This window comes from Equus caballus, chromosome 18 (assembly GCF_041296265.1).
Source record: "Equus caballus isolate H_3958 breed thoroughbred chromosome 18, TB-T2T, whole genome shotgun sequence".
NCBI classification, from domain to species: domain Eukaryota; kingdom Metazoa; phylum Chordata; class Mammalia; order Perissodactyla; family Equidae; genus Equus; species Equus caballus.
The window spans coordinates 9,847,900-9,862,983 of record NC_091701.1 but is presented as its reverse complement, the minus strand read 5'-3'; the positions used below and the strand labels follow the sequence as shown (position 1 = coordinate 9,862,983).

General features: G+C 37.8%; 1 protein-coding gene across 48 annotated transcripts in view; it reads right to left on the bottom strand.

The window, feature by feature from the left end:
- Positions 1 to 15,084, bottom strand: part of CLASP1 (cytoplasmic linker associated protein 1) — a 256,363-nt gene that overhangs the window by 54,250 nt on the left and 187,029 nt on the right. For 32 of the 48 annotated variants that reach the window (XM_070240668.1, XM_070240633.1, XM_070240648.1 and 29 more), the window contains 5 exons: positions 12,165 to 12,268; positions 10,263 to 10,286; positions 8,712 to 8,956; positions 6,790 to 6,853; positions 4,115 to 4,278 (listed from right to left, as the gene is read on the bottom strand). In XM_070240668.1, the coding sequence (XP_070096769.1) occupies positions 4,115 to 4,278; positions 6,790 to 6,853; positions 8,712 to 8,956; positions 10,263 to 10,286; positions 12,165 to 12,268 (601 nt within the window). The remainder of the gene's footprint in view (positions 1 to 4,114; positions 4,279 to 6,789; positions 6,854 to 8,711; positions 8,957 to 10,262; positions 10,287 to 12,164; positions 12,269 to 15,084) is intronic. The other 16 variants (XM_070240637.1, XM_070240649.1, XM_070240644.1 and 13 more) reach the window with 1 other exon arrangement.

Genomic DNA, 15,084 nt, shown 5'->3' with positions numbered 1-15,084 from the left:
AGTCCCAAAACATATGCTACACTTACCCTGAGTGTGCTATTTGAAAAATTAAGAGCAAGCAATAAACTAGGGAAGAGACTCCTACCTGCCTGCTAGGGATCTGCTCATCTTCTCTCCAGCTACCTTTACGAATATTGCTTACACACAAAAAAATACTTCCAATTCCCAAATCTTAGTTTTACATGCTGACTCGGCTGCTCACAGCTGACCTTGCTCAAGCTCACTGCATTGTCCTCCTTGGTCCTAGCTGGGTAACTGCTTATGATCTCTGTTTTCTACAGTCACCACAGAAGAGCGCCTGTAGGATTCTCTGTCAGAAAAATCCCCCATCTCCCCATCCAGCTACAAAACAGACAGAGAAGCCTGGGGCCCTAGGAGTCCCTCTCCTGCTCCATTTCTTGCCTGTTCGGATCCCATTTCTCGTAGTCATCTCATACCTTTGATCCAAATGAGTAACCCTGAGGGCTCTTGGTCAGTTCTCTCTCCCTTAAAATGCTGCAATTACTAGTATTAGTTTCAAATCACATAATGGAGCCCATGTGGATAACTCAGACGTACCCTTCATTACTAACAAGAAAGATAATGCAATCTAAACATCTATTACAATTGAAGCTGAGTGATTGCATTGCTTTCTTTGGACTCTCTTAGAGACTCTTTCCAATCTACAAAACTATAGCAAGAAGAACAGGCACTCAGGATCAAATCTATAAAATGATAAGACTGATATAAAATTTAAACGAAATAATTCAAGAAAAATATAAAGTGTACTGCACATACTAGGTACTGGTGTTACCATCATTATAATTACTAATAAAAAGTAAACTTGACCCAATAACACATCCTTTTCTCCCCCATCTATTTGTATCCAGGAAGCTATGAAGACCACTTCTGGAAGCAACAATCTAGTATACATGATTTAAGTGACTCATTCTGGCTAAAAACTAAAGAAACAACGTCAACAAACCACACACAAAATGCTTCTCCTTTCTTCTACAGCAATGGGAGAAAGGAGAATACATTTAAGTGACTGGTGTATTTAACCTAGAAACGTGTCCTGCTGTTAAGCACAGGCAAAGGAAACAGGCAGATTCACAATCAGGTCTACTATCTGAGGAACAGCTCTCAGCCATCTCTGAGACTCCCTCAGTACTCACTGACTAACCCACAAGCTTAAGCAGCTCTACAGCTCAGCTGCTGAGAAAACTGGAATAAGGAATATGCTTTAGCGACTTAGACCAAATCGACTGAGGATGGGATTCTTTTTTTCCTTTTCTTCTGCTTTTTCTCCCCAAGTCCCCCCAGTACACAGTTGTACATTTTAGTTGTGGGTCCTTCTAGTTGTGACATGCGGGATGCTGCCTCAGCGTGGCCTGACGAGTGGTGCCATGTCTGCACCCAGGATCCGAACCAGTGAAACCCTGGGCCTCCAAAGAGGAGTGTGTGCACTTAACCACTCAGCCACAGGGCCGGCCCCAAGAATGGGATTCTTGAAGGAAAGAGGCATCCAGAAAAATTAACATGAGGGCAGAATTGTTTTCCTTAATCACCAAAGTTTAAACATAAGATATTGCCACCATCCCTAAAAATCTGAAATGTACCTTGCCATTCATAAATTCACCTAAATAAAGCAAGCCAGCTATAAACCAAGTCTGGCTCACAAATGTTTGATTTGGCTTTCAAAGTGTCATTAAAAATAAACCTTAAACGTGTTGCCTTAATCCACATTGCTGACCTTTATTGAAAAGTCTGGTACCACTGGGCCCACATCCCAACATGGCCACAACTGACTGCAGCTCTCCAGCCCATCACATAACCTTCTCTCCTATCTACTTCACTCATTTATTATCAGCTGGGTCAGCCTAGCCCCTCTAGTCAACCCCTGGCTAAACCTTTACAAATCCATCGGTATACTATACTGGTGTATAGGAATGTTCCCTTATTCCACTGAACTTAACCATCCAAAGGAGGAACAGTGTTTGAAAGCCTTATTGCAAATATACTATATTACATTGAGTTCACTGAAAATGAAAAGGGAAATCTATTTGAATAATAAAATTCTATGGCAGTGAAATACAGTTGGCACTATAGTGTAGAGGAACAAACTGATGGTTGGAAGTCAGAGACACCTAATAGATGCACACATCGGGGCTGATGGCAGGGCAGGGTATGCTACTGTCAGCAGAGGCAGCCAGAGAAGAAAGAAAAGGCACTAATAATATCCACACTCTCCTGCAGGAGAGGAAGATGCAAGACCACAGGCCAGCCTGCAGTAATAGGAACAGGCACCAGAGCAATGATCAGCAATCCTGGATTCTAGCTTCCAGAACGCCACTGACGCGAATGGAACTCTGGGCAAGTCAAGTCAAAGTCTCTGCTTTCTAATAAAATGAGAAACGTCCTTCCATTCTGAAAATCCTATGATACCTAGTAATATTCCAGTTTGCAGTAACTGGGTCATATAAAAGTTACTGCGCTGATGATAATTTTCTGAGTGACCAGGAGTCATTTATTTATCCTTTTAAAAAGTCATTGATCTGGCACATTCGCCTCTATCTTCCACCAAAACACAACCAAGACATTATTGCAAAGTGTCTTTTGAGATCACTTAATGCTAATACTTCTATGTTGAGGACTTACAATTGCCCAAGCAACAGCTAAGAGGTTTCTAAATAATGACAGCATACAGTTAGCTTTTCACACTTCTCTGAGTCTTGGCAGCTTTTCTTTTCTCATCACAGCTAGAAGGGTTACAACTACAGTAAGCGTGATATCAATCTCTGAGCCAATGAATTATCAGTAGAGACTGTTTCTGAATGAATGGGAACCCTACATCATACATAGAAGATATCATCATAGATAGAAAAACTTCTTGTGTGACTTATAAGAAGTTGAAGTATTAAAAATACTGAGGTCTTCAGAAGAATGTAAATAAATATTCTAAAGTGATTTTTAAAGAGAAGAGAATCAATTTTCAAAGCTTTACATTTATCTTAGGCATTCACAAAAATAATGCCAACTCAAGGAAGATAAGGGTATTTCATCTCACGGATTCGTGGGACATTTCAACAAATACGTTAACAAGAGAATGTGGGAACTGAGTAAGAGAGTAGATATTCAAGCGGGTGACAAAAACCATGGGTAAAAGAAAAGAATGGCAAGAAACCACCTACAACAGTCTTAGAATGTCAAAAAGGTGTAGCCCCCTGAATAGACAGACACTTTCCCAAAGATAACATATAAATGGCCAACAAGTATATAAAAAGGTGCTCAAAATCACTAATCACCAGGGAAAGGCAAAGCAAAACTACAATGAGATATCATCTCATGCCTGTAAGAATAGCTATTCTCAAAAAGACAAGAGATAAGTCTTGGTGAAGGTGTGAAGAAAAGGGAACCTTCATACAATGTTGGCAGGAACGTAAATTGGTACAGGCACTCTGGAAAACAGCACGGAGGTTCCTCGAAAAATTAAAAATAAACTACCATAAGATCCCGCAATTTCACTTCTGAGCATATATCCAAAGCAAATGAAATCATTATCTCAAAGAGATATCTAATCCCATGTTTAGTGTAGCGTTATTTGCAACAGCCAAGATGGAAACGTGGTGTATATAACCAACGGAATATTATTCAGTTATGAAAAAGAAGGCAATTATGCCACTTGTGACAACATGGATGAACCCCAAAGGCAGTGTGCTAAGTGAAATAAGCCAGACAGAAAAAGACAAGTACCATATGATCTGGCTTATATGTGGAATCTTAAGAAAACAAAGAAAGCCAAACTCAAAGAAATAGAGCAGAATGGTGGTTACCAGGGGCTGAGGGGTGGGGGAAATGGAAGATGTTGGTCAAAGGGTACAAACTTCCAGTTATAACATGAATAAGTTCTGAGGGATCTAATGTATAGTATGGTGACTATAATTAACAATACTGTATTGGACACCTGAAAGTTGCTAAGAGAATAGATCTTAATGTTCTCACCACGGCAACAACAAAAAAATGGTAATTATGTGAGGTGAAGGATGTGTTAACTAACGTGTTAATTTACAGAACATTATATGTCAATTATACCTCAAAAGCTGGGAAAAAAATTGTCTAACCCCTAAACACTTACCTTGTGACATCTAGAGCCTTCTGAACTTTTGCTTGCACAGATCCAAGTAAATCTGCACCCATTTTCTTAAGTAATTGTGTGAGAAGAACAAAAAGCCAGTCTTGCAAGTCATCCTTATGAATTATTATAAAATCCACAAGAGTCTCCAAAAACATGCTGAAAACCTAGACACAAATGAAAACCAAATATTTCACACATTTACCTTTAATTTCCTCCAAAGTCTCCAAAACAGTAAATTTGCCCATACTGGCTTTGCCCAGACTCTCATAACTTAGGTTAACATTGTTAACACCTAGTCATATTATAGAAGGCAAATGTATTAAAGAAAATAGATAAAGAAAAAAAGATTGGAACTTACTCTCTGTTGTGAATTCCACAGCAAACCAGGTCATGCAACAAAACAAATTCCATGTTAGTCCACAGTGAATTAATACCATTTTCATGCAGTTTCTAAAGAGACCTGAAAAGCTGCAAACTGATAAAATATTCTCCCCTCCCTCGATATGCCTTTAAAATTCAGTACAGAGAGAAATTAACTTGGATGAAAAATATCAGTGTAATCCTGGAGGCTTTTCTTTATTTCTTTCATTTAAAAAAAATCTTTTCACCATCATAATTCTATACTATTATTGTTCATTATCTTGCATTCAACAAATACTATTATAAGATGAGGGGAAAAACCCTCTGTATATACTGCTTTTTATTTTAGTCATCTATTTTGATACAAGCCAATTCAGATATTATAAAGTAGTATCTTTATAAAAAGGTTTTACAAAAGGCATAAGAATCTTTATAAAAGACTACGGCTTAGGATAAAAGACACTGGCGGCTCACATAATTCCCCTGCCGCTGTGTAATCGCTACTGCTGTCTAAGGTGCGACAGACCACAGACACTGGAACACCCCTGAGCGGATTTCAGAGAGAAGCAGCACTGTACCCCTACTTGGTTAAGGAGTCTTGCTCTCCTGGGACAACCCAGCTATCACATACCTACTCAGTTCTAGCACAGCAACTATTAACCACCAGGGGTCTCCCGTGAGATAGCTATGAAAAGAGTCAGTGAGCCCCAGCTGTGGGATTCCTGGCTCAGCTCAGAGGCAGCTAGCAAATACGAACTAAACTGAGACCTGCAAACTCACTGTACAAGAGCCTTCTGATGGAAACAAATTTCCTTCTTTATCCTCACATTCTGGTTCTGAATCAGCAATCTAGAGGTGACAGGTAACAGAAATTTCATCAATGTCCAAAACCATCTAACATCCCTTATGCTATAAATCTTACGAACCTTATTCTTATTCTTTAAATCTTGCTGCTTTTAACACTATCTTCAAGAAAAATCTTGATAATTACATGGTTGGATATCTACATGGCCCTCAAACTCAACCTTTCTTGGATTTTATTAATATTGTTAATGTTAACCTTGCTGTGAGGGTCACAAGAGGAACTTTAAGACATGCTTCAAGACTCATACTGAGGAGAACTGTTGCCAAAAAAGGGGGAGAGCCCCTGCATTCATTCTCCTATGCCTCCCGTGAGCATCTCAAAAGGCAGGGGTCATTAGCTGTTTTCTGTATCCCTAGCCCAGAGTGGGTACTCGGTAAACGTTGAATGATTGGATGGATGGATAGATGTTTGACACTTCAAGGATAATTCCTATGAAGAAGAAAGGGTAGCAAAAGAAGGGAGCTCACAATAACTGGCTGGACTTTCTGGCCATCACAGGTGTCTTTCTCCCAGTAAGCTTTAGAAGAGATCATTTTTAATAGGAAAACTGCAGCACAAGATAGTTAAATCCTACATGTCAAGCTTTTAAGATTTGCTTATTCTGATTAAGTTTCTGTCAATTTCTACAGTTTAGTTTCTGTCCTTAATCCACTCTTTAACTTTCCTGATATCGTCATCCCGTTTTCACTCTTTAAAAGCATCTAACAGTCTCTAAAGGCTTCCTCTAAAACAAATGTATTTACTTAAAATCTACACTCCAAGTAAACGTTTGTAAAGGGTCCCTGTCTCAGCAGCACTGCTAGAAAAGGCCTTGTCCCTCATGCCTGGGTGTTTTCCCCTCGGCAGGGATTCCTTTGTCAAAAAGACAGTCCTCAGGCTCAGGGCTCTCCTTGGGCCCGAGAAAGTGTGGGCACCAGCTAAGTGGCCACCATCCAGCAAGTTCTTGGGGACAGCAAAATTCTATTTGGAGAAATAACCTGGTTTTCCAATAAATTCATTACATAATGCTTCCATTTTTCTATCCTGTTCTATATAGACAAATCCCACATGGGATATAAACAAATAATTATATACTTGATTATTTTCTTCATTACTGCAACTTTTAAAAAAAGGCACTATGTTACAATACAATGTTACAGTCTAGCACCTAGCCCACTGTTTGGCTAACATGAGGTACCCAAAAACATCTGCTGAATGAACGAACTACGTTTGATTCTCTCCATAACTTTTACTTGAAATGCACTTTATTTAACTTAAAGTTTTATGGACATTTGAAGTTTCTGAGAATTCCGTTTTTAAAAGATGTAACAAACTATTGCTGAAATTAGTGTTAAATCTGTAAGGTCTAAACTGCACTTTGGGGAACTCTCTCTCACTCAGCAGTAGGACATTATACAGCTCACAGAGGCATGCAGAGAGGAAGACGTAAGAGCATGACTGCCAGACTCACCTTGCTATGAGGGTCAGCAAACATTCGGGTGAAGATCTCACACAATCTTTTCAATTCTACTCGACTAAAGAAAATTAGATGGAAACAAATGAACTTAAAAAACTTAGTAAGTCAACACATTATTTATAGCTTCGCTTTTAAAAACCCTTTTATTTGTCAACTACGTAAGCTTTATATAATTTTTATATAACAAAGTTTTTTTCACAAATGAATTATCTCATTTAATTCATGATGACATTAAATAGGAATATAAAATCATGATAGTTTTGTTCTCATTTTTAAATGAGGAAACTGAATCTCAGAGAGTGATCACCTAAGTTCACATATTTGGAAGTGGCAAAGCCATGAGCTAAATCCTGTTCATTTCATTCCAGGTCTGTTTTCCACCTGCCACAGGTGAAAGGCAATGAGATACACTAGGAAAAGCACGTTTTGGAGTCAGACAGACGTAGATTTTCACCTCAGTTCTGTTGCAGACAAAGGACTGTGACACCTTTCCATCCACACCAGTCCAACAAGGCTAAGAGCTCCCTCACACAGCTGCTGAGAGGATGAAAGCAGAGTCCACATCCTGCCTCAGCTGAGCATGAGACAAAGCAAACACTCATTTCTTACGAGTGCCCCTTTGCTTTTCTTATCCTTAACTGCGCTACCGAGTCTCATTTTACTTCAAGGCTTGATTAGAAATGTCACCTCTTCCCCAAGTCAGACCTGAGTAATCCCTCTCCTCACACAGATGAGACAGTTGGTTCAATGATCCTTTATCATCACCAACCATGCAATCCTGATTAAATCAATGTTAATCAATAGATTTCTAGAGACTATTCAATGGATACTTGGCAAACACTAAGAACAAGAAACCGAGACTGCCAGAATTAAAGAGATTCTTGAAAAATAATCACGACAAATCATCCTCATTTTGTTTTTTTAAAGATCACTAGAATGTCAGAGGCTACCTGCACTTCAAAAGGCATATGACAAACTTCTTGTGACACCCTCAAGACCAGAATGGAATAATGGGGGAAAGCGGGCAGGCACGAAGAGAGCAGGGGAGACTGAGACTGGAGAGCCACACTTACTGCACAGTGATTCATCAGTCAATGCTCACTTAGCTTTGCAGAACCCATCTACGACCATAAACGTATCCAGTCTCACAATTTATCTTAAAAATAATTATCAAAATAATAGAATACACCATATTTCATGGATTCTAAGTTGTCCACTTTTTCACATTTTAGTATCTCTGTAATTTTGAGATTCATCTTACAATCAATGACAACTAGTACTGTCATGGTTTAATAAGCAGCATTTTTTTTAGAGGGATATAAAATAAAAATGTGTCAATGATGCCTTAGATTTGATGAAATATGGTATAAACACACACCTTTTTGGTATGTGCAATACACGCTCATTTTAGAAAATTTGTGAAATACAGAAACATAAAGAAAAAAGCAAAAATAATACCGTTACTATTTTGGAGAATCCATTTTAGTACCTGTTTACTATGCATATTTATAAGCTATATATATGCATATGTGTATTAAAAAACTGTAGACTGAGACTGCTATCATTTTACTCACAATCCTAAAGTATAATGAACCGTACCAATCTGCAGGGTTGTTTTATTTTTTACCTAAATTGCAAACTATACCAAGACTTCTCAAATAACATCTACTTGACAAATGTGAACCATAAGTGAACCAAATGTTTTATAAACCTAATAAATTACAGAGTATTTGCCAGCTATTTCAAAGTCTCTGGAAGGCAAAGTCTAGGTCTTAGTCGTCTTAGCCCCTTTAGTGCCTGCCCCAGCGCCTGGAGCTTCATGAGGACTCCACAGGTGACAGGGAATCCAGTTAAGGCCCTGATGAGTATAATGTGGGACACAAACTTAGCTCACAGCCTTGGCCTCTTGTCCTCACCTAAGTGTTCTTTGGCTCTTCAGTAAGTTCTGCAGGCCTAGAAGCCCTTCTTTCCTCTCTGACCAGTTTGAACTGGCACAGTGGTTGAGAACTTCTGCTACATCCTCGGTCTGCCGCAGATAATGGGGAATGCCACCGTTCCTGGAACCATATGAGCGCTCAGAGCAGACACTCGAAGCATCGCTGTTGGCATCATCATCAGAATACATCCCATATGGCTCATATCTCCTCCTCACGGGCTTCTTCTGCCAGATCCAATGAGGGATTGGGGTGATAGAGGAAGAAATGGAAGGGTGAAATAACCATGAGTCACAGCAAACAAAATCAACAACAAAAAGTTAAACGTAAAAAGAAAGACACACACACATAAGGCGAACGCATCACACTTTCCCTGTGCTTACAGATTAGGGAAATAAAAACAGAAAAGCAGACTTCCAATAGGTGTAATAAGCAGAGCAATCCGTAGCAGAGAGGAAAGAGTATGGTTCTAGTCTAGTGAGTGGACTTTTCAGTCAGACAAACGTTGGCTGTAATCCTGCTGCCACCACTGACTGGTTATGTGACTTTGGAAGGCCTCCTAATCCTTGTGTTTCAGCTTCCCCACCTTTGAAGACGATGATAATTAGACCTCTCACAAGCTTGTTGTGAGGAATAAGTGGCATTATATGTTAAATAACCTGGCTCAGCATCTGACACATTGCTAGCATGCGGGCACACCAGCCCCTTCCCAACCAGAAGCAATATATCTCGAGCATGGTCTATTGGGAAATTTGTTTCAGTATTCATGCTTCCTTAAGAAAGTCTGAAACTGAAACATCAGTGGCAGAGTATCCTATGTAAAAGGATTCTTAAATTATCTGAGCCACTTTTATTAAGGACTTACTTAAGTTTTACAACACAAACAGGCTTCCTGTAGACTATACTATCTGCTTCATTCATTTCTCTTACCCTGCATAGAAAACTGTAAATTAAACCCAGAAATAATACAGCAAGAGCTACATAAAATTGATAAAATTGATACAATACAATTTTTCTAAGAGTAAAACAAATAGTTATTGACTTAAACCATACAAATGTAATTTCCTAATAATATGGCTTGTACATTCATCACAACTTGCTCAGCAAAGTTCTGCCTCATGCCTACTGTCCAGCATAATTACTAAGAGCACCTCCTTTTACTCTCAAATGAATCCTTGTTAGGATGATAAATTATATCATCATCTTATACGTAAACTAGAGTCCTAAAATAAGAAAAATGTTAAATAAATCCATTCATGAAATAAAGATGACATAAGAGTGGACACAATCTGGGTTAATAAATAAACACTAATAGAAGGAGCAGAGCTTGACATTCAAAATAAATACTAAAACAAATGTGAGAGATGACTGATTCCATCACTAACGAAAGCTTCACCAGATATAACAATATCATAATTCAGACCAAAACTTCTAAACAACACGGTATTTTTCGTTGCTTTCACTAGCTTCTAAAGGAAATATACTCGCAACAGAAAAAATAAAGTTGTAAAACAAAAGTTAAAGCACTGGTACCTTGCTCCTGGAGTCTCCTAACAGCTGTAGGCAGGAAAATATTGAGGATGGGGAAAAAGCATAGAGAATTATGTCAGAAGCATATGTGGGGATCGTTCTTGCAACAAAAGTGTACAGCAAAACATATCTTAGCAAACCAAAATACAGGTTAGCAAGCGATTCACATCAAGCGAATAATAATAAAGAATGCTTTCACAATGGCATTTCCTAACCCTCCTACACCTCTTCTAAGACCTTCCAGCACATGCTACAATTCTTTGCTAAAACTCTTCACATACCACTGAGATACATCTCTAAAGTCACCATTAATTCTGTTGTCTATTTCTATGATAGAGCCTGTCTGCCCTGGGGCTTCTATTCTGTGAGGTAAGGACTGTGTACCATTCCTGCGCTTTCTCTTCTGAAGCAGGTCACTCGGAGAAACCAAGCAGTTTGGAGAAAAAGCAGTAAGGACAGCATGAGTATTAGGGGAGCTAGAGCTCAGAGAAAAGCCCAAGTCAAGTAAAGACACAGCTCTAACTCCCAAGTCCCATTCTGCCTCCCAGAACTTTGTACACAGTCCCTTACACAGTTCTTTAAAGAACTAAGAAACTCCTCCGCCTTAACTGGAAGTCCCATTTAACTAAGGATTTTGCACATCCATCGTTTCCCACCCCTCTGACCTCCACTTCCTAGGGTCTCTAAATGAATAAGAGACAGATTCTAAATCCTGCACCTTGGAGAAAAATAGCTTCACAGAATTATGTCCCAGCTCGTGACTCTTAAATTAAAGTCGTGGTTAGAGCAGTTATCCTGAACTCCAGTACCTACTAGGAAAAAAGGCCCTTCTACATATAAGGCTGATGAATAGAGCTGGCCAGAAAGCCCTTGCTTACAGGGAAAGCATTATGAGAGCGGCAACCTGCTTGCTCACAGATGCTTGCAAAAAGATCTGACTGAGCAAGAATAAGTGAGGGAGAGACAGGAAGAGATGAAAGTTAGAAACTCTGTGGCCACAAACTATAAAATTTTGATGAGATGAACCATGGCTGGATTTAAAACTTCAGGGTCTGAAAGCAAGGTATTATAATACTTTTTTCCTTAGAAAAGGATAAATCTTAAAACAGCACAAGCAAGGCCAGAGATCAGACAGTTCAAAAGAATATCTATTTTAAATGCTGAGCACATAAACCAGAATATGCAAGAGGCTGTGTTACTACCAGCTGAAATGCATCTTAAAAAGCAATGTGACCACAAGCTGATTCTACCAAGGAACTTTTTGCTATAACCACAAATTTAAGGATCTCTAATCACTTAATATGGATTTTTAGCTACTACATTATAATGATGCAAAAAGACATTCCACCAGTGCTTCATATCCTCAAAGAGCTCATCTTAAAACCTGGGAAAGTTTCCTTAAATGATGACTTAAGGCCCCATTTAAAAAAAAAAATCAAATAAACAAAAAATCATATGCAACTAGTGAGGTAATGAAATAAATGCAAGACTTTCAAACCACAAACTTTATTACCTATTATTATAATGATATGTTTAGGCTATGCCATCAAAGCCTGTAAAGCAATAGAAGCAACAGAATGGAAAACACAAATGCTGGAAAAAAACATGGATAAAAAGACAAAAAAAAGAAGCCCAATGACATCAGAGAAGCCCAATGTCATCAAAAATTCCTTGATACTGAGGAATACAGAAGAAATTCTTGATGCTAATATTTTTTTGTAAGGCCAATATTCACCTATGTAGAGAGATAAAAGTCTAAGAAGAAAGTGATAATAATATAAATTTACACAATTTTAAAGGGTGTCAAAGATGATTTAGTAACCCGATTTGGAGGCAATTTCCTGTGAAGACAGAAAAATGTGGATGAGTAATTTAAAGAGACGCTACACACACTGTGACTCTTACCAAAGCATCAGCAACAGCAGCTTCAAGATCGGTACTTGTGCTCAAAACTCGCATGGCATTTACAGAACCAGGTATTCTTCCTGCCTGGCCAAGCCCGAATCGGTCTATTTAAAAAAACAAAAGCAAAAGATATGTCACTTTAATTCTAATTTTCTCAGTTCTTTGCAAGGGCTCCTGCCTCTTCCCACTGGCCTGAAAAATCTCCAGCCAATTTTAACTACACTTGTAGTGTTAACTACACTTGACTGGTTTAGCAGTGGCAGATGTTAAGTTGTTCACATTTCTTACTACAGTGCCACAAAGCATCTTGACAGGTAAAATGGTTCTTTAATGCTATTTTAGTTTTGAAAAGTGTTGAGACATGGAAGGGAGAGAACTTTTACAGAAGGGAACCGGGCTTTTAATCTATTTAGGATTTGATTTAGAGGCAAGTGGCCCTGATGTTTGGTCAAACTAATCAGAAAGCTTTATTGTTTGACAAATGGGTTCTAACGCAATATGTAATCAAGCTAAAATTTGAAACAAATGTATTAAATTGATCTCTGTGCAAACTTTCATTAGTGTCACAATTGTTTTAATTTTTCTTTAATTAAGCTCAATGAATTTTACGTACTTGTTCATCGTGATGTCTGTCACCAAAGGATATTAAAAATAAATTTATTAAAATTCTGTAATAATAAGACAAAAAGCTAGCACTTTTTGTTTTCACTGCAAAATATTAATAATCCAGATAATATCAGTATAAATTTTTCCTGAGTCCCTCAAAACATTCTTAAATGATACTCTTTATACACGTAAACAAAATGGACAGAATCCAAAGAATTTAAAACAAATTTTAGCAGTTCAAACAACTATTCTGAGCTTGTTAATGATCATAGACAATAAAGACTAACTTTTTGAAGTCCCATTAAGTCAGCTGACCAGCCTTCCTTAAGAAGTGCTGAGATTAAGACTATCACAGGAGAAAGTCAGTGCAAATTATACTTCATAGGCATCATCACCATCGACTGGGAAAAGTTTCTTACTTAAAGTGCTAATATATAAAAAACCTGGGAAGAGGATGTAAGATAAAAAATGCTTTCTTTTTGTTAACAAATAAGACACTGCTTGGATGAGGAAAATCTCTGTATTAGCCATATTCTAGTAATAAAGCATTTACAGTAAAAGGAAAGCTAGTATCTGTTTTACATGAATTGATCTTTCCTATAAAATGAGATATTTAAAATTTTAGATATGTAACATCACCTACAAAACTGGTGAACTTTAAGAGTGCAGTGTTGTTTAGAGTTTTTAAAATGTCAGTTTCAAAACATTATACCTTCCACAGCCATAAAAAAGAAAAATATTTAAACACTTCTAATCAAAAAAGTTATACAGTCATGAATTTTTATAAAGAAACAAAAACTGTATGTCACACTATCCCCTTTTTTAACGCAATTGCTGATCATACTGAATGTCATGTTAGTCGTTAATATGTTTAAAAGGTGATTTAATGTGCCACATAAACTAGAGACCACAAAACAATGATAGTTATATATATATAAATCATCAGTTGAAATATGAAACAAGTGTAAATTTGAGATTTATTGTGCACATAGTTTTATAAATGGTCTCTGTTCAAGTCTTTTTTTTTTTCCATTAAAAAAGGGTAGATAGTAAGGGATTTATGAGTAACAGAATGAAAGTAATTCAGTTATAAGCCATTTAAAAATTACCCAGCATAAACTTAAATAAAACAGAATCTAAAAAAAATTTTAAAAAGAAAAAAAAGTAGGTCTCATGCCAGCAATCTTGCTCCAGGGATAGTACTGATCTTTCAGACACAAAATTAAAACTGTAAGAACAATGCAATTATTTTGTGCTTCCCAGATGCATACAGCTTTGCCATACACAGTGACTGCAGATTAGTTGATCTATATCATAGATAATTTGAATTTCAAATCTTAATGGGAAATGCTTGTCTGGATCTAAGCAAAACTATAAGCCTTCTGTTTCACCAGACCAAAATGTGTTCTCCATTTTCACTGCTCTGATACTATTATGAAGCTCCATTTTCCAAGAGATGGATACATATGACTGTGCCCTCAGTCTGGCCCATACTTCAGGGGAATGTACTGATCAGAGTATACATAATAAAATGAATAGCTGGCTTCATTTAGAGGAACAGAGAAACTCTCTGAGTAAATTGGTCACAGTTGTCACCATCAACAGTCTGCGACTGAATAGACTGTGCCTTAGTCAGTTGAGAAAACTGTAGTCATTAGGGGCTGTTAGCATATCAAAATGATGCCAGTTAAATCGGGCAAATCAATACATTACAGTATGCTTTCTTTTTGCCCCAATAGCTAACCAGGGGATTTTTGGTGTTGTTCAAACAGGGCTGAGATGGAACATTTGGGGTCCACAGGCTGCAAAGGCTACCTTTGGCCTGATTCAATTATCTGAATTGAGATCTTGCTTTTTCATAAAAGTTTTAGGACCATCCATTTATTTTCATACATATGAAATTACATATGCTATAATTTGAAACGTGGTAACTGAAAGGACCTCCAAATACCTAGAACCTGACGCTAATAACTAACATCGGTAATCAACACTTTATCGGGAGCAAAGACTTTGGAGATGAAAGACTCTGTTGACGACATCTATACCCCATCTCCCCACAGGGACCCTTCACAATACCTATTTTGGGTTGTTGTTTGCCTGGGAGAGGGAGTGGAAGAGGGAAGAAGCACTTCCCTCTTTTTTTGTTTTGTTTTAACATAAATATGAACACTGGAGAAATGATGTACAACAGGCTATAGAGCATCTATGGCCTATTAACAGAACCATAAACATTCAACAACTTAAAAAAATAAAAGCACAATGGAGAAAAAAAAATGAGGTGCATACATGCCAAGTGCTAGCCAACACTGATGAA